This window comes from Arthrobotrys flagrans, assembly GCF_004000055.1.
Source record: "Arthrobotrys flagrans strain CBS H-5679 chromosome Unknown unitig_9, whole genome shotgun sequence".
In the NCBI taxonomy this organism is placed as follows: Eukaryota; Fungi; Ascomycota; class Orbiliomycetes; order Orbiliales; family Orbiliaceae; genus Arthrobotrys; species Arthrobotrys flagrans.
The window spans coordinates 1,017,161-1,037,634 of NW_027137551.1; the positions used below are offsets into that span (position 1 = coordinate 1,017,161).

The following is a 20,474-nucleotide window of genomic DNA, read 5'->3' on the forward strand; positions in this document are numbered from 1 at the left end:
ATCGATGATAACAGAGTATTCTCTTCTGAAGATATACGCATTCGAGTACGTATTTCCCGGGTGTCTCAAGCTTGGTCAGAGGTGCACTTTTGGAGGCTAGCTAAGAAGGAAGTCTGATCAAGAGATCAAGAGATAGATATCCAGCATATGCACGGTCCAAAACAAGGATATTCTACCAATCACGTTATTTCTGGCCCCTTCTTTGTCCGACTAAGAAGAAATAAAATAAAATAATTTTTTTTGCCTGCGACATGCCTAAGCAAGTGCATACCTGCTAAGTAAAGTAATTATCTTTCTCTCCTGACTTGGACTTGGACTGGCTGACAATAAAAAGTTGTCGTGTCGGGTGCTTTCGAGCTGACAGGACCGTACATACTGCAGCTGGAGACCGGTGAGTCGTTCTGTTACTGTCTTGCTGGCATTTAACCTTTCCCCTTACCAAGACCTCGACCTTTAATTAACTTCACCTTTTCCCTTCCCTCTCCCCATCACCCCCATCCATCTCATCCATCCATCCATTGCTACACCATCACCACCCAGCCATCCGCGACCTCCGTTAACGAATTCCGTATCACGAATCGCTTGCAGCTGTATCCCATCTGGTCCGTTGTCTCCTTCTACCTTCCTTTCCCCTTTCTCTTGAATCGCTTCATCGACTCTGCTGTACCCTACTGCCTGTATTGTTCCTGTCGTCATTCACCTAGCTCGCCTTCGAGTTTCTCCGTTGTCGTTTTTCCATTGCAGGGCACATAGACACCCCTTTCCCTGCTCAGTCAGCTTCGCGTAGCAGCATCGTCATCCTAGGCATATCGTCCGTCGATTTGGCCGACCTGTCCGTTCCCGTCTAGAGGCTCTAGGTTTCAGGTCCGCTTGTCGTCGTCGTCCAACACATCCCGGGATACTCTTGTGTCGCCAGCTTGGCCTCCTTGTTATTTTGCCCTGGCCAGCTGTTTTATCCAGTCGCATCCTTTTTTTTCCTGCCACGCTTCCTTTTCTTCCTCCTCTTCTTCCTCCTATCACAACTTCGGGGGTTAATTCCGAACTAACCGATTTCACTTGTTTCTTGAACAGTCAATTTTTTTTCTATTCAACCCAAATATATTTTATTTATTGATATCACGGGAATACCCTTGTTTGGGTCTTAAAATCAGTCAAGATGGGTATGATAATTTCGAAAGCGCTTCAAAGCATCCTCGGTAAGAAGGAGATGCGTATTCTTATGGTCGGATTGGTGAGTAAATCATCCTATATCTGTTTCTCTGGTAGATGCTGTTCTAGCGTGAGATTTGTTGTATGGTGGTGAGCTTTGGAAGTCTCCGGAGATGTAATCCTTGTGTCCTCCCGAAGCTTCCTTTATCCATACTACGGGTGCATCGCGTCCGGACAAGCTTCTCTAGAACTCCCAGCTGACGTTTCGATCAACAGGACGCCGCTGGTAAGACTACCATCCTCTACAAGCTGAAATTGGGTGAAATCGTTACCACAATTCCTACCATTGGTATGTCCCCCCGTCCCCCTGCCCACCATTTGATTACCATTCTTAACCGTGTCTTAGGCTTCAACGTCGAGACCGTCGAATACAAGAACATCTCCTTCACCGTGTGGGACGTCGGTGGGCAGGACAAGATTCGTCCATTGTGGAGACATTACTTCCAGAATACTCAGGGTATCATCTTCGTCGTCGACTCCAACGACAGAGAGCGTGTTTCGGAGGCTAGGGAGGAACTTCAGAGAATGTTGAACGAGGACGAACTCCGAGATGCCCTTCTTTTGGTCTTCGCCAACAAGCAGGATTTGCCGGTATGTTACACAAACGGATAACCAGGCCTTTCCGATTGGGAGAATGATGAACTGACGGAATGGGAAATCATTAGAACGCTATGAATGCTGCCGAAATCACCGATAAGCTTGGATTGCACAGCTTGAGACAGCGAGCATGGGTACGTCACGCGACCTTACGCGAACCATTTCCCCGGGTGAGAAATGTGACCGAAAGTTGAAACGGAGGCTAACATCGTGACTACAGTACATCCAACAAACCTGCGCTACTTCCGGTGACGGTCTCTACGAAGGATTGGAATGGCTCTCCCAGAACATTAAGAAGAAGGCCGGCATGTAAATTTAGTCTTTCTCGGCCCTTTTCTTCTCGCTTTCTTCCTACATAACTTATTTTCTCTCTCCTACACTTCCATCTTCCTCTTTTCTTCCTCGGAAATTCTACCACACGATGAACGAGATATTGACGACCACGAAACGACAAAAAAAAAAGCACTAGACGGGCTCTTGTTCGAGGAATCGGAGGGAGTGGGGGGTAAAAGGAAAAGATTGTTTAACTCTGCCAATTGTTTTTTAATATACCTGTTATGCTCTCTTTCGAAGTGGAAAAGGGAAGATAAAGATAATTACAAGCATTTTTTGTTTCTTCAAATTCTCTGAATACCCCCCTACTCTCCCCTCTCCTTTTATTCCTCTACTATTTTTCTCTCCGGATTGAAAACTTGCGGTGCGGTGCTGCTTTTTTTTCTTCTCTTTTTACCCTCTTACTAGCTTTCATCAAATTTGAATTCAGTATGACCGTGCGTGTCCTTATTTTTGTTGAAGGAACGGAGTCTACTCTACTTACTACCCTTTAGTTAACCTCCCGATAGCTCTTCTCTGTATGATCTAGTCTGCTGCTGTGCTGCTTGTGTTTTTGTTGGACCCGTCTTCTTTTTTTGATCGCTATGCTCTTTGGATGTTAGTTGATATTTAGATATATCTGTGTTAAAGGCTTTCTTCTGGTCGAGTGACCCCGGCTCTCCTCCTCGTAGGCGTCATAAATTTGATGGTACCATCCCGGTATGAGACTTCGACCCGAGATGCACATTGCTTCGAATCCCTCTCCCCCGTTGCATGAAATGCACTTGTGACTACGGTCTGTGCGCTTTCGGTATACGTATCCTCTTTTTCTACATGAATATAAGATGTGACATCTTTGAAGGGGATTAAGCCGGAAGGGTATTGGTTGGGAGCCATATACCAGCCGTTCCTCCTTGACGTCATGGTATATCATGTCATGTCGTATCATATCATATCATATGGCCGCGCGGGATCGATTTTTTTCATGACAAGGACGGTGCAACGGCTTAAGGACACGGTTTGTTGTTCAATCTAGAGGAAGAAGTGGAGGGGGGCTTGATACGCCGGATATCGTAAAGTCTGGGGTTGGATGTTCGATAGTTATGGTTAACAGTAGGACGTTTTGTCGGCGGGTATGCATGGTTCGACTTAGGTTGATGACTATAGTATAGCTATTATTCGATATAACTAATGAAGTCCATCAATTTTTATTTCATCATTTCGTGTAAAAAACACTGGCCATGCAGTAAAAAAACCGGTCTGTTGAACACCCAATCGCTCAAAATTCAAAAGCAGAAGAAGACCACGATTTCCATGAGACAGGAACTTCACACAAAAAATAACGCTGCGTAAGAAGTGAATAGATATGCAAAGGCAATGGCCGTGAAAAAGAAGTAAAAGTAAATGGTTGGGTATCTTTAGACATCAAATCGTTGTTGTTGAGAACAGCATGAAACGCCTCTAGAAAAATGAATGAGGAAATGAATGAATGGAATGAAATGAAAATATATCTTCCTCCTATTCTTTATAGTACCGGCTTCAATGGCACTGCTCGAGCATGATATGTTGTCGACGAGAGAGTGTGAAAAGGAAGGTGTCTACAAACTCAACCACCTCCTCTCCCTCAAACTCTCCTCCCGCTCTTCATTCAAATAAGCCTTCTTCCAATCCCAATACTCCGCCAACCTCAACTCGGCGTACGCAGCATAATCGAAATCGATTTGTGAGATGGTAGCCTGGATTAACGCCCAGATACCCCAATAAAATCCGGGAATTCCACGGAAACCATCGACTTCTTTCATGACCTTTTCGATTTCTTCTTCGGTTACTTCTGGTGGTTTTGTAGAGCCGTCGGTTTTGAAGGAGGTGAAGGATTCGAGGTAGGATTTTATGAAGGAGCGGCGGGTTGAGGAGGTGGGGATTAGGTTGTAGTCGCAGTCGAAGCCGGTCCATTCGGAGAAGTGGTTGGCGATGTCGAAGGCGCGTTCGGTGGGGATGGCGTATCTATTTTTTATAATTAGTCGGAATTGAACCTCTAAGATGGCCAAGTGGTAAGGACATACTCATAATCGATAAAAGTGACTTGAAGTTCCTCGGCACTCCCGATATCAGCCGGACAGAACCCAGTCCTCTTCTCCTTCTTCGGTAATACGATAACATTCCCGCTGAGCAGATCGCAATGACCGAATACGATTTCTCCCAAACCGCTAAGACCGGTATTACCCTCAATCCATTCCAACTCATCCCTCAACACCTTCTTCTGTTCGACCTCCTCGGGCTTCTGCTCCGGAAGTGCTGAAATCCACTTTTGAAGAGTAAGCCACAGTTCTGATTCGCCCGGTTTGATGCCCTTTTCTTCAACGGCTTCCTCTTCTTCACCATCGCTGTTGCCACCTTCACGGAGGAAAGCTTCTTCGTCACTTTCGATGATGTCGTCGTAGACCAATTCTGGTACTCCGCTGTCAGGGGAGATACGACGGCGTGGACCCATGAGTTCGAGAGCGTCCATTAGACCTTTGGTGTCTATCTTTGCGTGCCATTGTCCTAGACGCTTTGCGACTGCGGTGTATACTTTTGGGAGGGAGAGGTCGGCGGGAGAGGTCACGCGCCCGGGGACGAAGCGGTAGATCAGACCGTTGTTGAAGCGGGCGAGGAGAGGCGGTGCTAGGGAGTGGAGGGCGAGGTAGAAGTGGTTTTGGCATTCTCCTGTCATTTACATTAGTCTTTCGATTATATTCAATTGGGAGTATTCAAAAGAGTACGTACGACCACGATCGATGAGGACATTGGTACCCTTCCCGTAAGCCCTGAGAAGGGCAGATTCCATCTCATCGATCGAGACCTTCTCGGCACCGGTGACGGGATCGTGGGTGATTTTCTTGTGGACGCATTTGAGCAGAGTGTTTGTGATGCCGTCGGTGAAGCGGATGAAGTCGAGGTGGGCGGGATCCCAGTCGGGGAAGAGGGTCAAGATGAGATGAGTTGCGCAGGCGTTGGCATCGGCTTGGGAGAAGGTTAGGGGCAGGAATGTTAAGGGTTCTTCGTCGCTCATTTTTTACTATCGAATTCAACCCACTGCTTTTTTTAAAAAAAAAATAAAAATTTAAAAACCAATTTGAAGTATGGGAATTGAAAGATGAAGATATGGGAATTAAGAGATAGGATAGCTCGGAAGAAGGGGGTGGGGAAGAGTGGAGGAGGAGGAGGACAAAGACGGGACAGAAGGGCCTTTCGTGGCTAAATATTAATATTCTTAGTTCGGGGGGTCTCCAACAACGTTCGAGGTCCTTTCCTCTTTCTCTCCTTCAATAGCCTCAAAGGGGATATCTCGTAGCTTCAGGGTTTATTATATATCCGAGATGGGCGAACTGGCATGATCGTGTGAGGAGTGTGTATAAACGGTCGGCGCACGAGACCACGCAAAACAGCTTACGAAGCTCTGATTTCACAATCACAGGCGAATACACCAAACGAACGTTCGGACGAATTGCATTCACATTGCCCTCGAAAGCATAACTCTGTATAGAAAAAGGCCCCACAGCGATATCGCTTTAAACCCCGTTCGTAAAGTCTGGGGATGTCGGGTGCCTTTTGTTGGGAATACCTGGGAAGGAAAAAGACCGTTGCATTTGCACATGCTAAATTGGGCCTGCTCTTACCATTGCTATAGGCTGGAGATTATGCAGTTTACTTGGCTCGTGTGATGTGATGGGGAAGCTCTCTGCTGGAGCTCAGGGGTACAGCTCTTTTGCCTTAAATAATAGACAGCATCAAATGCACATGCGCCGTGGGGAGCTGCGGATTGGTTAGGATCTTTCATGACTTGATATTTTCATGACATCGGATTGAAAGATTCTCTCGTCGATTTGGTGTCGTGTGAGGTCGCCCACACGACTCTTTCCCCCTTCTTTTTCGTTTGTCGACGTATTAAGTTCCTGTCAAACGCTTCGTTGGTATACATACACTATTACGTAATACCGATCGATGCGCGTGTATAATTTTGAACTTCACGAGGCTGCTGGGATTTATTGTCAGTGTTGATAAAAATTTTTAATTCACTGCAAATAATCCGGATTGGGGGAAGTGTGGATATTCGACGTTCCGAGTTAGAGTACGTGTTCTAGCTAGCAATGAGCATGGAGTTATCCTAAATATTGATATAGTTTAATACGTCTTGTACCTAGAAGAGGCTCTCTTTTAAGACCCTTCCGTCCTGCGTCAGGTATACTTTTCCAAGTTTACCCTGTCTGACCTGGAAGACCTATTACTTAACTCCGTTGCCGGTGCGAAAAAAGCTCCCACCCTGATTGCAGTTTTCCCTTCGAGGTATCTTGTAGGCCAGGTTTTAACTCGTTTGCAGGTTCCCGTTCCGAATTTTTCATGTGGGCGGGCTGGGCATGTTACTGTCTATCACGTCGCCGTGTGGGGGGTTAACCTATAAATAACGAATGTCGACTTGGTTTGATTTGGAACTTCGATAGGCGCTGTGGGTCAGAGACCAGGTGCTTTGTAGGCAGGGCCGACATCGGGTCGTCCCGAAAACCGGATACACCCGTTTGATGTCAAAGTGTGGAGATTTGTTAACTATAGAATTGCGGGCATATATAAAGCCCGAATGCGGCAGTACGGTATATATGATTGTGGTTCTAAAATACAACAAATGTGAGAGCTAGATCCGTAGAGACTCGGATCGCAGACCGGGTAGACACAGAGCATTAACCGATCTTCAAATTCGGACCCAAGCGATCCATCTTGCATTTTCCCGAAATGCCTTCCCAGTCGAAGGCCCGGTGCTATAGGCTAGCCCTGTAAAGATTAAAGTACACTATTACGCCAGCAAATACCCCCCATCAACCTGAATCGTCGTCCCCGTCACAAACGCACACTTCATGACATACAAATAACTCTCCGCCGAATCCTCAGGTCTACCAATCCGTCCCGTCAGCGTCATATTCCTATACTTCTCCGCCAGCTTCTCAACCGCCTCGGCATCTCCAAAGCTTTCGAATAACTCCGTTCTGATAGCTCCGGGGCTGACGCAGTTCGCCCTCACAGGTTTTAAATCCTTCGCCAATCCTCGGGTTAACCCTTCAACTGCCGTTGCAACTCCAATGATCGGACTCCATCCATCACCGGGCTTTGCGGCGTTTACACCGCTGGTGGTGGTAAATGAGGATTCCGGGGAGATGTTGATGTATTTTGATACATGCTTTGCGAGTAATAAGTTTCCGATATATCGAACCGTGGCGGCGGATGCAGCGCCCGACGGGGTTACTTCTGATAATTTTGGAAGACCGAACGAATCACCAGCGGTGTTTACCACATGATCCAATTTTTTCGTTCCATTATCGGTTGCGTATTCGTATGCGGCGATGATTTGGTCTTCGACGTCTTCGGCCGAAAGGTTAATTGTCGTTCCCCTGATGTTTTGGGAGAATTCGGGGTATGAGGATTGGAGACGGGAAATTGAGGATTGGAGTTTTGAAGGGGAGGAGGAGGCGATTATCACGTTTGCGCCGTGTTCGAGTGAGGCTTCGGCGACGGCGAAGCCGATGCCTGAGGTGCCGCCGATTATGAGGATGTTTTTGGAGTGGAGTTTGTTGGTGTACTTCATTTTTTTTCTTTTTAACAAAAAAAGAGAGGTTTGGTCACTTAAATATTTATGGATTTTGGGTAATCGATTGTTTTCAATCGAGAGTTTGGATACTTATTGGTATTCATGATGTCCAAATAACGTCCGGATCGAGGAGGTTTATATACAGCTTTCCCTCTCTCCATACCATGCATATGTTGCAATGTTGATAACCTCATGAGCTCACGGACCACAATTACCACCCGCCCTCCGTGATAAAAGCAGAGGACATACGTGTGTGCGAAATAATTATAAATTACCCCGGAAAAAACCATCGAACCGTAGGTTTCGTGCCCAATCCCCGCCTTCCCAATCCCTAACCATGTTAAGTAAAAGCGCAAAAAAAACAGGCTTCAAAGGCAACGTTGGAATTTGCGGGGATAAGTCGCTTCCGTTGCGGTTTAGTAAGGCGAAAATTAGAGATATCGGCCGAATAAGCTAAATAGCATCCTGAAGCGGTTCTGTCTTGCCGTCGGGGCTGGGGCTTCGGGCTTCGGGACTTAAAAAGTACGGATACGCAAGGGATGGAAGGGATATGGTTCACCCGATACATGCTGTATAACGTTATATCGAACACCTTCGCCGCATTCTCACCAATTTGATATCAAATCAGGTAGCTCTTGGCGCTTAAAAGGCAGGAGTTCGGTGCTATGGTGATAGTTATCCGTCAGGGTTAACGGTTTTTTTTTTTTCGATCGTTGATGTTTTTATTTTGTAGGAATTCATGTTGGATATATTACGTATCCAGGATAATCACATGTTTGCCTACCGGCTGTCAATTGATATCCATATGGTCTTTTGATACCTATAAATGCCAATGCAATTCTGTGTTGAACCTGTTTGATTTCCAACCATATTTTCCTAAATTACCTATCTAGGAAGTTTGCAAAGTACCGCATTCAGCTATCTTTCGCTAACCAAGCTCCGTTGCCGCCAAGACCTCGCTCGGAAGCTCGGAACACCACATATTTTGGTAAACAACATCAACACAAAGGAAAACATGGGTTTCGAGGTGCATGTTCAAGCTTCAACAGCTCCTCCTTCTCTTCTTCTCTTATACTCCTTTTTAATATATATTTTTAATGTCGAAAATACAACTTCACCGTTATATATATATCCCGGACTTTAGCCAACCAAACCCCTCACGTGTTCACGGATATCTTCTATTATAGGCTCCGGCCTACCCATAGTCAACAATGACATCCCTCCTCGCATCTCTAAAATCGCTCCTACCCCATTCGTTATCGCCCTCAGAACCACAATGGACCCTCCTCCCAACCTCCTCTCCAACATCGCCATCCCATAACTCTAATCTCGAAAAACGCCCCTCCGACAGTAACAGCGATACCAACGGAAGAAATAATAACAACGGCATATGGCTAACCATCCTAACCTTCCCCTTCACCTTCTCTCTAACTCTGACAACAATCCACACCACCCATTTGAAAGATTACAAACTCCCGCCGATAACCCGAATACGCAGTATATTCCTACAATTGTTAGTAGGATGTGTGGTTATTACCAGCGTTACCATGGTGTTTGCGTTAAGTGGGATGACGGGGTATACGGTTCAGAAGTTGGGGGTGCATTTGGATAGTGATGCTGTTTGGAGGGGGTTTCCCGTGTATGTATTTTCTTAATTTTATATATTTACCTAGGTATATCTGGTGGGGACTGGAGGGCTAATATACCGGCGGGGTCTCAGGATGACGAATTATTATGGTGGGATATATGATTTGGTTCCGAAGGAAGTGAATGTTGCGGAGAATACGGGGCCGAATAACAAGCCCAAGGCGCCGGCGGGGTATGGACGGTTTATACGGCGTCAGTCGGACGTTAACGATCCTCCTGTGAAGGAAGTCAAAGATACCACTCCTTCACGGGAACCTAAGGATTCCAATCTTCCCACCCCAGCAGAGTCTAAAGACTCCAACTCTCCAAAGGAATCCGAAGACCAGAATAAGGATCCGAAACCACCAAAGGAAGGGGAAAGGCCACAAAAAAAAGCACCAAAACCAATCCCCTACAACCCCTACCCCTCCTACGCCACCCTCCCGAACTACAAATCCTGCGAATCCCTAGTCTCAAACTACACCGGTCGATCAACTCACATAAAAGCCTACAAAGGAGTAATGAAGGGAATGCCCGACCCCGCCTATGGATCCTACGAAGCACTTGGACTCGATGATTCAGTCTGTTTCGAACGTAGGATGAGATTCGGGGGGTACGGATGGAAAGATAGGGATGAGATTCCTAAAGATGCTAAGGATGAAGATGTTTTGTTTGATAGGGAGTGGGGGGTTGATTGGCGGCAAATACAGGAGGAGTGTGTTGAGATGAATTCTGGGAGGTTTCATAATGGGGAAAGGGGGAATAAAGATGGAAAGAAGAAGAAAAGAACGGCGGTGGTGTTGAGGGTGTGGAACACGTACCCCTTCACCAGGTTTGACTACGTGGTTCTGAGAAGTTTGATAACGGAGTTGAATGTTAATACCGGTGGGGAGTACGGAGTACATTTGTTGATGCACGTTAAGGATATTGATGATGATAAAATAGACGTTAGGAATGAGAAGGTGAGGAGGAAAATTTTGGAGGAGAGTATTGCGGAGGAGTTTTGGGGGATTACGACGCTTTGGAGTGAGAGGTTGATGAGAGAGGAATACGAAGAACTCGAAGGGGAGGAAGAGTGGAGGGGGCATGGGATTTATGAGTACGTATTCATATTTTTTGAGATATCAAAGTTTATTGGGGGTTTTGCTAATTTGTTTTGGATGGAATAGTGCGTATAGGAGTATTTGGCTACCTCAGCAGTGGTTTTCGAAAATGCATGAGGAGTATGAATACTTCTGGAGTTTAGAGATGGATGTTAAATATACAGGACATTGGTATCATTTATTCGATAAAATCGATGCCTTCGCTCGGAACCAGCCGCGACGGGGACTCTGGGCTCGAAATGCACGGTTTTATGTCCCCTCCGTCCACGGGACTTACGAAGAATTTACGGAAACAGTGGAGAAACAAAGTTCACCCGAAGAAAGAATATGGGGCGCTATTGAAGGGGTGAAGGTTATCGATGAGAAGTTGAAGATTAAAAAAATATTCGAAAGAGAAGAAGATGATGAAGGGTATACATGGGGTAAAGGCGAAGACGCAGATTTGGTCACTTTATCTCCGATGTTCGAGGTGGTCAATACCACCTGGGTTATTAAAGATGATTTTACGGGATATGGAAACGAAAGGCCCTCGAACGAAAATTATAATACATATTGGACCGGACCACCCCGACGCGGTGCGGTAGTAGCAGTCTACAGATTCTCGCGAAGACTGTTAACCGCCATGGAAGCAGAGAATAAAGGCGGAAGGCACATGGGTGTGGAAATGTTTCCGGCTTCGGTGGCGTTACAGTATGGATATAAAGGCGTATATGCGCCACATCCGGTGTTCATGGATAGAAGGTGGCCGGGGAGGTATCTTGAAAAGATATTGAATGGGGGGGAAAATGGGAGTTCGGGGGGGAGCGAGAGGAGTTTGTTCGGGAAGAGGGAACATCATTTTGGGGGTAGTGGGTTTTATTATGGGAGTTATTGGCCTAGGGGGGTTGTGGGGGTTTGGATGGGTGGGGAGTGGGAGGGGAAGGGAGGGGAGGGGTGGGAGGGGGAACGGGGGAGGGGATGTTTGGGAGGGATGGTGGTGCATCCCGTTAAGGACTTGTAGTCACCTCTCCACACAAGACTAACCTCTCGTCTCGTCTGAAATTTTTTTTTTTAAAGGAAAGTATGGAAGCTTACCTTGTTGCATACTAGCGAAGGACTGGTATATATGACCCGTGGGATGGATGGCGTTATTGGAGTTTGATAGTGGTGGTATTTTGCATGATTTAATACACAAGACTTGAGGAATGATCCGATATAATATATCATTTATCTAGCTGCAGCTGTCAGAAATGAGCTTAATTGTCTTTCATCCTTCTTTTCTTGTTCGATTTCGAATATTTTTCTGGGGGGAAAAAGAAAAGAAAAATAGATTGACCCGCTACAACCGCAGCAGGGTCCCGGCTACGATGTAGTATACGGGGTCGCCTGACGGGGTTTCTTTCCTGTGATTGTGGGGAAGCGGATCCAAAAGGGGGTCCGGAGGGAAGAAGAGGGAGTGCCGTGGGCATTGAGGGAAGACGAGGAGCAGAGAGCTCACACGACCACATTTCGGAAATTCCAATGCGGATAATTTACCCCCGCTTCGAAACTTCTTGCTATTTTTCACTATGAGACCTGTTTAAAATAAAAAACAAAGGATGGGAGTAAAAAAAGAGGGGCTTCGTAATGCAGGTTGGATTTTAGTTTATTAGGAAAGGTGGTGGGTTTGAAGGGGAGAAGGGATCATAGGACTGGACAGGTGGTTGTGGAATGTGATTGATATTCGCTCACTCTTCCCACGAACTCACTAAATTAACAAACTAACAGTTGAGCTCGAGGAATCAGATTAAGGATGTTGAGCTCTACGTGCAAATGCACACTTACTTGCTTGAGTAACGTACTCTGCTTATCCTGGTACTATAATACTCGAGGGGAGAGTATAAGGGAAGGGAAGGGAAAAGATGCGGATCATACTGCCACCGAGTTCGAATCTCAAAAACCCAAGTACTGAAGTCTCTCGGTAGTTTCCCTGCACGAGTTAATCCGCAACTAGCAGGTCCCTTCCATTCCTTTCTCTAGAGCTATGGCTGTACCTGTACGTGTCGGGGACCCGTAGATATAAGTATCTGTACAGCACGAGTAAAACATGTTTGTTCGCGAAGCCAGATCTGAAGGGTATGTACGGTGAACCCCTCGTGGTCTGAGCCAGTGGACAGGAAGAACTGATTCCAAGGCACCCACCCGTTTCCTTTCTTTTTTTCCCTGCCCTTTTCGTCCAATGTTCGGGTTGTAGTGTGGTGGGCCAGTAAATCCCGATTTAGATGCAGGGTCGACCACTAATATCATGCGAACCGCGACTTTCCCCATTTTTTCTTCCTCTCGGGTTACGTACCGTGACGATGTTGATATCCCATTACATTAGTTGATGGATGGTGGTATTGTATTAGCTGATGTGGGGGTGTGTCTGTATCAGCTGGAGGAGGAAGAAGAGGAGGAGATGATGATGACGATGATGATACTCTAATATACTCTTCTATACCTAACACTCTCCGAACTGATGCTTGCTGTTACTGCTACTGACTTTTCCTTCGAAGTAATTAATATTAATCTGTGGCTGGCATTTATTGTTCTTCTCTTCTTCCTCCTCTTATTTTCTCCCTCCCCCCCTCATTCCTCCCTTTCTTTCTCTTTATTTATTTTTCTTCTTGTTAAATATTATATTATATTCTGGCTGGCTGATATTTCCGGTATCACCATCCAAAGATGCGGTGCATCTGGTCACTGCTCGCTGTGGGCCTGCAGACGTCATTCTTACTAAACACAATCAAACTCGCGTCCACCTCTCCCATCCTAAACGACTTTCACCAGCAACCCCTCGTCACCGTTAGTCAACCCGAGGAACCCATCAGGCGGAAGCTTCATGGCCGATTCCTCCATATCACAGGTATTTCCCTCTATCCCCGAATGATATGTTTTGGTTTCAAAAACTAAGATATGATTAAAAAAAATAGATGTCCACCCGGACCCCTTCTACACGCGCAACGCCTCGGTTTCCAAATCACACGAATGTCACGGCGACCGTGGCCGTTCGGGATACTATGGTGCCGAACGGTCCGATTGCGATTCTCCGTTTACCCTCGCGAATGCTACGTTCGAGTGGATTCGAGAGAATTTGAAGGATAAGATTGATTTTGTGGTGTGGACGGGGGATAGTGCTAGGCATGATAATGATATTAATCATCCGAGAAGTGAGAGTCAGATATATGATCTGAATAAGATGGTGGTCGGGATGATGGTTGATGTTTTTAAGAAGGTATTTTTTCGCCCTTATTCTTTTTTTATTATGGTTCTTTGGGTGGTGATGGTGGCTGATGGTGTTGAAAGCCGATTCCTGATCATGACGATAATCCGAATAATGACTTGATCGTTCCAATGTACGGCCTCCCGTCTTCTTATATATATTTGAACCGAGCTAACGAATAATAGAATACCAACCCTCGGCAACAATGATATCATGCCGCACAACATCATGCTCCCCGGCCCCACCTCCACAACCCGCACCTACCTCGAACTCTGGCGGCACTTCGTCCCCGAAGCCCAAAAACACGTCTTCGAATACGGCGCCTACTACTGGGTCGAAGTAATCCCCTCCCGTCTCGCCGTCGTTTCCCTAAACACGATGTACTTCTTCGCATCAAACGCAGCCGTCGACGGATGCGATGGTCCCGGGGAACCGGGTTATCAACAGTTTGTGTGGTTGAAAGTGCAATTGGAGTTGATGAGGTTGAGAGGGATGAAGGCGATTTTGATAGGACATGTTCCGCCGGCTAGGACGAAGAATAAGCAGGCCTGGGATGAGAGTTGTTGGGCGAAGTATGTGGTTTGGGGGTGGAATTATAGGGATGTTATCGTGGGTGGGCTTTATGGGTACGTTCTCCCCCCTGGGTTTCGATTCTTTATATACGTGCGTGGTCGGAAGAGAGGCTAATTTGTTTCGAAGGCATATGAATCTGGATCACTTCATGCTACTGGACACAAAGTTAGCGAACAAAATCATGGAAACACCGGATGCCAAAGAAGTTCGAGCTACTCAAGTCGAAACATGGGAAGAACTAGTCCACGTCGAAGCTGCAGGTCCATACCTCAGCGAACTCCGCGAGGTTCTCTCAAAGATCCCAGAGCCGCCAGAAGCCCCTAAGAAGGACGATAAAAAATCCAATGACGCCCCCTCGGAAGAAAGCAATAAGAAGAAAAAGAAGAATAAGGGCAAGAAGGGTAAAAAAGGTGGTAAGAACAAGAAAGGCGACAAAAAGAAAAAGCCAAAGAATCCGAAAAAGGAGCACAAGAAATATATCGAAAGGATTGGTGGGAAATATGCGGAGCGATATGTCCCCATTCTCGTGTCGCCCAGCGTTATTCCGAATTACTTCCCTTCGCTTCGGATTATCGAGTATAATATCACGGGTGTGGTAGATGATGAAGGATATCCCATCGAACCACCACCTCTTGAAAAAGAAATTCTTCGTAAGAAGGATACAGCAGCACCCGTTGAACCACCACAGCCACCAGCCGCTCCACCCGTTCCGCCTGGAAAGAAGAAGCCGAAGCCGAAGCCGGATCCGGATGCACCTACTCCTCCACCGACAGGGAGCGCGCCTGGACCAGCCTACAGCCCACAGTCCCTCTCCCTAACAGGAATAACACAATACTACGCCAACCTAACCCGTCTAAACGGCTGGGTCCCCAGAGAAAACGACGACGAAGAAGATGAATTCGACCCACCTTCTTCCGGTGGGAAAGATAAAGACGGAAAAGACCAAAATCCCAGAAAACCACGACAAGCACCATTACCATTTGAATTTGAAATCGAATATAGAACATCGAATGATACCGAGGGGTATAAGGTTAAGGATATGAGCGTGCGCAGCCTTGTAAAACTTGCCAATAGGATGAGGGATTTGGATGTGAAGGCTAAGTATCTTGATATCGACGGAACTTATCTTTGTGATGGCGAGGAAGGGTATGAAGCTGCTGGGTTTGATGAAACGTATATATATGAACGGGAGGAGGATAGTAATAAGAAGAAGAAAGGGAAGAAGGGGGGGAAGGGGAAGAAGAAGAAGGGGAAGAAAGGGAGGAAACATGGGGATCACGAGAAAAGACGGCAGAAGAAGAATGATAGATTGTGGCATTTGTTTGTGAAACGTGCGTTTGTTGGGGCGGCTGGGAAGAGGGATATTCAGAAGGTTTTTGAGGGGGAGAAGTGGGCTGACGAGTTGTAGATGGGTGCATGCTTTTACTAGAGGAGAGGTCGAAGTGGGCGGTTGTCTCTCTTTGGCTTTTGATCAATTATTTTTTTTAAGTACATTTTTAGCGAGTTGTTCTGGTTTTGCTTTTCACGATCGCTATGGGTTTATTGTACTATGATGCATTATGATACGGGCGTTTCTCTCGATTAGTGCTCTACCTGTTCTTCGATCTTTTTTCTTTTCTTTTTCTGTTCGGACAGCAAATTCTGTTTGAGGTTTATGGCTTTTATTTTCTGTCTTTTCCTAGAAATATGCATACCCGGAGCATTCACTTTTTTGATTGAGCGCTACAGAGGAAAGATCGATGCGAGATTAAGCGTATCATAAGAACAAGAATGGTGTTTCTATATATTCACTTCCTCGACCCTATAATTATTATTATCGTATCTAATATGTATCATTCCGGACTACCATCACCAAGATTCGACATATAAAAAGATCCCTAGATATTTTATACAGTCCCGCCTTCCACACACTCTCGTGGGAGAATTGAAAGAAGATATAAAATACGAAAATGTTCACTCCCTCCTCCCGCAAACCCCTTCCACCCCTCCCCGGTCCATCCACCCATATAGCCACCACCCTCCCCTTCATCACCTACCCCCAACCGCACTTCCACCGGTCCTGGTACCGCAAATGTCTCCACTCCACCCCTACAGTCCGTATCCCCTACGGTCCCGAAGTAGAATACATCGAATCGGAAGCGAAGTATGTAATGGCGAACAAACATAGGATGTGTATGTGTGATTCTGTTGATGGGTATTTTTTTGAGGAGGTTGATATCGTTGGGGGGAATTATGAGGAGAGGGAGGTGGTGGAGGAGTATTGGAGGATTTTGGAGTGGGAGGGTAGAAGGGAGGGGAAGGGGAAGGGGAAGGGGGTTAAGGGGTTTTTGAGGGGGGTGAAGGATGCTGTCAGCCCGGGGAGGAAGGGGAAGGAGACGGAGACGGGGGAGGGGGGGAGGAAGAGGGTTTTGAGGTGGGTGCCGAGGTGGAGGAGGTTGGATGGGAGTTGTGGGGGGTGTATTGCTGCTGCCGCTGAGGGGGGTGTGGAGGTGAGGTGGAGGGAGGTGTAAAAGCTTGTTTTCTTACTTTCTTTTTCTTTCCTTTGGATTCGAATGGTTAATACCGCTGGCGATTCTATTAAAGCAGATGTACACTTATGACGTCTGGGTACGAGGCCGTACATGTTCATATAAAGGATCTTGAGACCGGTGCTTGTGAGCTCGCGGTTTCAAATGATGTAAGACTCAAGTATGCGGGGAAAGCAAGTACGCTACAATCCTTGCTAGGATATATATTCCGATCTTAGATATTCCTTGGACTTTTTATATAAGCTATCGTAGCTAAGCTATAGCTACGATATATAGCATGTTCTCTTGGGAGAAAAAGAAAGAAACGAAAAAGTAGCACAGGAACGTGTAATATGACTACCAAACTAACTGACTAAACGCAGTGTTACGTTTTGTGTGGTATTTCGGGTTTTGGACGTCAGGGTCACGGGTTTGATATGTCCAGCGGGACAGCCTCACCTGCGCCTGTAGGGCGTGGACAACTCGGGGGCATGCACTTTTTGGTGCTCTACGAAGGATTTGTTTTTTCGTATATAATAGAAAAAGATCGAAACCGAGGACCCATAGGGCGGTATAAAGTATTTTCTTTCATTATATATATTTTAAACATCTCTTTTTGTGGAAGAAAAGCCAAGAGGGATACCTATCTTCAACTTTGGAACCGTCTACAACTTCACTATCGACGGTGTTCAAAATACAACAAAGTCAACACATATCTGTAACATATCACCGAATGTACCATATTCTATAATCCTAATAAAGAGAAAAAATGGCAAGAAGCAGGAGCACATCCCCCACATCCCCCCAAAACAATCCGGCCTACCCTTCCCGCCCTCCATCATCCTCCCTCCCTCGCGACCGCAGCATCTCCCCCACAACAGCCCACACACACGGCGCAAGCCTCCAACGAACAACGTTCGAATCCCGCCAGTCCTCATCTTCGCACCACAGAAGTACATCTCGCCAGACAGCCGGTAGGAATAGAAGTAATTCTCGTGGAACCCCCGTGATTTCTTCACCTATCAGGGGGAGGTCTGTTGTTCAGCAACAGCCGGTGACGAGTAACGCCCCATCGATATTTTCGCATTCCGGGCCGTATTATTTAAGGAGAACGAATAGTGATAATGCTTTATCACATAATTTTAAAAAGTCGGCACAAACGCATCCACATGGTTCCGGAAGGAGCGGTAGTCCATCGGGTAATAGCACGGTCTGGACAAGCACCATAGCCACCATCTCTGCTGCTGCCCGATTGAAACCCGCGGTGTTACCACCATCATTCGGAGAACCTTCTTTACCGGACGGACTCGAGGCCGATACGGAGAAAAAGATACAGGAGTATTATAAAGAATGCGGACTGGAGTTTGAACCGTTGGATAGGGCGGATGTTTTCGAGGCCGTGGACGAGAAGTTGATGGGGAAGGAGATTAGAAATTTTGTGGTGGATTTTGGGAGGGAGAGTGCGTGGGTTGCTACGGATGTTGAGGAGGAGAAGACGGAGAAGCTTTTGGGGAGTTGGGAGGAGGGGAGACGGCCGGGGGAGGTGGGGACCAGGTGGATGTCAGTATTTCCCCTCTCTTATATATTGGGGGTTTGGGGTAGGGGCTAATGTTGGTATAGTGCAATCTTTGATGCGCACAAACAGGGTGACTTTTTGAATGTGAGTATCCATCAGAGTAAGGTTTGGGAATACATGATTGATTGAGTGATGTAGAAAATACTGTTAAAGTACGGGTTATCGACAAGATTGAGGGCTACGATGTTATCCCCACCCGGCCGCGGTAACCTCGAAATCGCACAAAAGGTCTGGCATTGGTCCACCGTCGAATACGGTTCTCAATGTAAGCCGCTGTACCCCCTCTATACATCCCATAGTTATACAACATGAGTACATACTAAAGGTCTTATAGTCCTCGCCGTGGGCTTCAACATGCTCCACAACACCGTCTCCCGCAAGATCCTCAAGCGCGCGCGGGAAGACCTCCACGACACCGCAATGCTCCAAGAAGCCGCACGTCTGAACCCCGAAGCCACCCGCGAGGACCTATCGACATGGCTTAAAAACCTTCTACGTCGTGGTAAATCCGAAAGTCCATCCAATTCTACAATCTTACCGCTTGCGAATCCGGTAGTTGATAGTAGTGATGGAAGTCAAGCTGAAAAGGCATCTGATAAATCCACCGCTACTACGGCTTCGCCGCAAAGTCTTTTTAGCGTGTTATATAAACGCATGACCACACTTGGAAAATCATCGACAGAGGATTCGGATGACGATGATTTTGAAACGGTTCGGGAAGCTTTACGGCGGCAGTTTTCATCGAAGCCCAAACGAAGGAAATCGAAGCGGTCAAAACGTACTACTGGTTCTAACCCCTCGTCGGACAATAACAATACTGCGAAGGATACCACGGAAACCGACTCCCTCGACGACGAAATGAGCCTAAACCAAGACTACGACTACGACTCCGACGACTCCTCCTACTCTGACGTCTTCGAATGCAACGAAGCTGAAGAAAACTACAACGACATCCACTACAACCCCCACATGCTCCGTCTCTGGATCTGGCTGATAATGACCCACGACGGTACCGTAATCTCCATCCACGAACCCATCCCACCCATGAAAAAGGAAATTACGAATCCCCGGGATATTAAGGATACGATATCACATATTAGGCGGAACGTAAGGGTCGTGTTGAGATGTCTTTCGAAAGCTGGATTGGCGAAGAGGAAGAGTGGGAGCAATGATGTCGAGGTGGCTATGGAACAGGGGGCTATGGTGGTTAGACGGACGGTCGGGGAGGCGAGGGATTTGTTGTTTTATTATTTGTTTGATGATTGGTATGCCAGTTGGAGTTTGGCGGTTGATAGGGCGCATCCTTATAGTAAGGAGTTGAATGAGATTGTAAGTCCCCCTTTACTTACTGCTGATAATATTATTGATAAAGTCGCAGGCTGATATGGGTTTTTTTTTTTTGGAAATATAGAGAGGAGAAGATCCGATGCTCGACCATATTGATAAACTTCACGATATCGCACGAAGATTGGCGGGGTTGAAGAGAGTTTATAATAGTTATGAGTTGATATTGAATCAGTTGTTGGAGAATAAAGCGTACTTTAGAGAGCCGGCGAATAAGTGTTTTAGCATACTCTCTATGAACCGGTTTGAACGGCTGAAGCATCGGATTTCGCAGCTTGCAATAAGTGAGATTGAGGATTGTGAGAAGGAGGCTAATGGGTTGATTTCTTTGGTATGTTATATATTCCCCAATACTAACTTTCTTATTTATGAGGGATGTGGAGCTGATGATATTTTATTTATTTATAAATAGACCTACAACCGCCTCAATTTCCGCGAAACCAAAGCCGTCGAAAAACTTTCACTGCTCTCAGTGGCACTCGCAAAAGTCACAATGGTATTTCTTCCTATATCGATTGTGATGGGATACTTTGGGATGGAAGATGTGAAGGGGATAAGTGGCATATACGATGCGGGGAACTTTTGGACTGCTTCGGGAACGGCGTTCGGGTTGACGTTGGTTTTTTTGTGGTTTATTGGAGGATTTGGGGGTAATTTTGAGGGGATTGGAAGGTGGGCTGTTGTTAAGAGGTGGGTTAAGAGGAGGAAGGAGGGGCGGATGGCGAGGAGGAGGTATGGTGGACGGATGGGGTATGGGTATGGGTATAGGAGGAGGGATTGAGATTGTCTC

General features: G+C 46.5%; 7 protein-coding genes across 7 annotated transcripts; 5 read left to right on the forward strand and 2 right to left on the reverse strand.

Moving 5' to 3' along the window:
• Window positions 1-1,156: 1,156 nt before the first annotated feature.
• Window positions 1,157-2,119, forward strand: DFL_005668 (uncharacterized protein; the record flags this gene model as incomplete). The annotated part of the gene is made up of 5 exons (XM_067634961.1): window positions 1,157-1,231; window positions 1,426-1,498; window positions 1,556-1,800; window positions 1,875-1,940; window positions 2,027-2,119. The coding sequence occupies 5 exons, from the start codon at window positions 1,157-1,159 to the stop codon at window positions 2,117-2,119; spliced, it is 552 nt and encodes a 183-aa protein (XP_067489440.1).
• A 1,597-nt stretch (window positions 2,120-3,716) lies between these two features.
• On the reverse strand, window positions 3,717-5,170 carry DFL_005669 (uncharacterized protein; the record flags this gene model as incomplete). Its single annotated transcript, XM_067634962.1, has 3 exons — window positions 3,717-4,122; window positions 4,182-4,824; window positions 4,885-5,170. The coding sequence occupies 3 exons, from the start codon at window positions 5,168-5,170 to the stop codon at window positions 3,717-3,719; spliced, it is 1,335 nt and encodes a 444-aa protein (XP_067489441.1).
• A 1,776-nt stretch (window positions 5,171-6,946) lies between these two features.
• Window positions 6,947-7,732, reverse strand: DFL_005670 (uncharacterized protein; the record flags this gene model as incomplete). Its single annotated transcript, XM_067634964.1, has 1 exon — window positions 6,947-7,732. One exon carries the CDS (start codon window positions 7,730-7,732, stop codon window positions 6,947-6,949), a length of 786 nt encoding a protein of 261 aa, XP_067489442.1.
• A 1,214-nt stretch (window positions 7,733-8,946) lies between these two features.
• DFL_005671 (uncharacterized protein) lies at window positions 8,947-11,464 on the forward strand (the record flags this gene model as incomplete). Its single annotated transcript, XM_067634965.1, has 3 exons — window positions 8,947-9,374; window positions 9,456-10,460; window positions 10,531-11,464. 3 exons carry the CDS (start codon window positions 8,947-8,949, stop codon window positions 11,462-11,464), a joined length of 2,367 nt encoding a protein of 788 aa, XP_067489443.1.
• Window positions 11,465-13,146: 1,682 nt separating this feature from the next.
• DFL_005672 (uncharacterized protein) lies at window positions 13,147-15,665 on the forward strand (the record flags this gene model as incomplete). Its single annotated transcript, XM_067634966.1, has 5 exons — window positions 13,147-13,327; window positions 13,395-13,696; window positions 13,768-13,817; window positions 13,870-14,310; window positions 14,384-15,665. 5 exons carry the CDS (start codon window positions 13,147-13,149, stop codon window positions 15,663-15,665), a joined length of 2,256 nt encoding a protein of 751 aa, XP_067489444.1.
• Window positions 15,666-16,206: 541 nt separating this feature from the next.
• DFL_005673 (uncharacterized protein) lies at window positions 16,207-16,767 on the forward strand (the record flags this gene model as incomplete). Its single annotated transcript, XM_067634967.1, has 1 exon — window positions 16,207-16,767. One exon carries the CDS (start codon window positions 16,207-16,209, stop codon window positions 16,765-16,767), a length of 561 nt encoding a protein of 186 aa, XP_067489445.1.
• Window positions 16,768-17,533: 766 nt separating this feature from the next.
• Window positions 17,534-20,465, forward strand: DFL_005674 (uncharacterized protein; the record flags this gene model as incomplete). Its single annotated transcript, XM_067634968.1, has 6 exons — window positions 17,534-18,324; window positions 18,385-18,424; window positions 18,479-18,605; window positions 18,675-19,669; window positions 19,752-20,015; window positions 20,097-20,465. The coding sequence occupies 6 exons, from the start codon at window positions 17,534-17,536 to the stop codon at window positions 20,463-20,465; spliced, it is 2,586 nt and encodes an 861-aa protein (XP_067489446.1).
• Window positions 20,466-20,474: the final 9 nt, after the last annotated feature.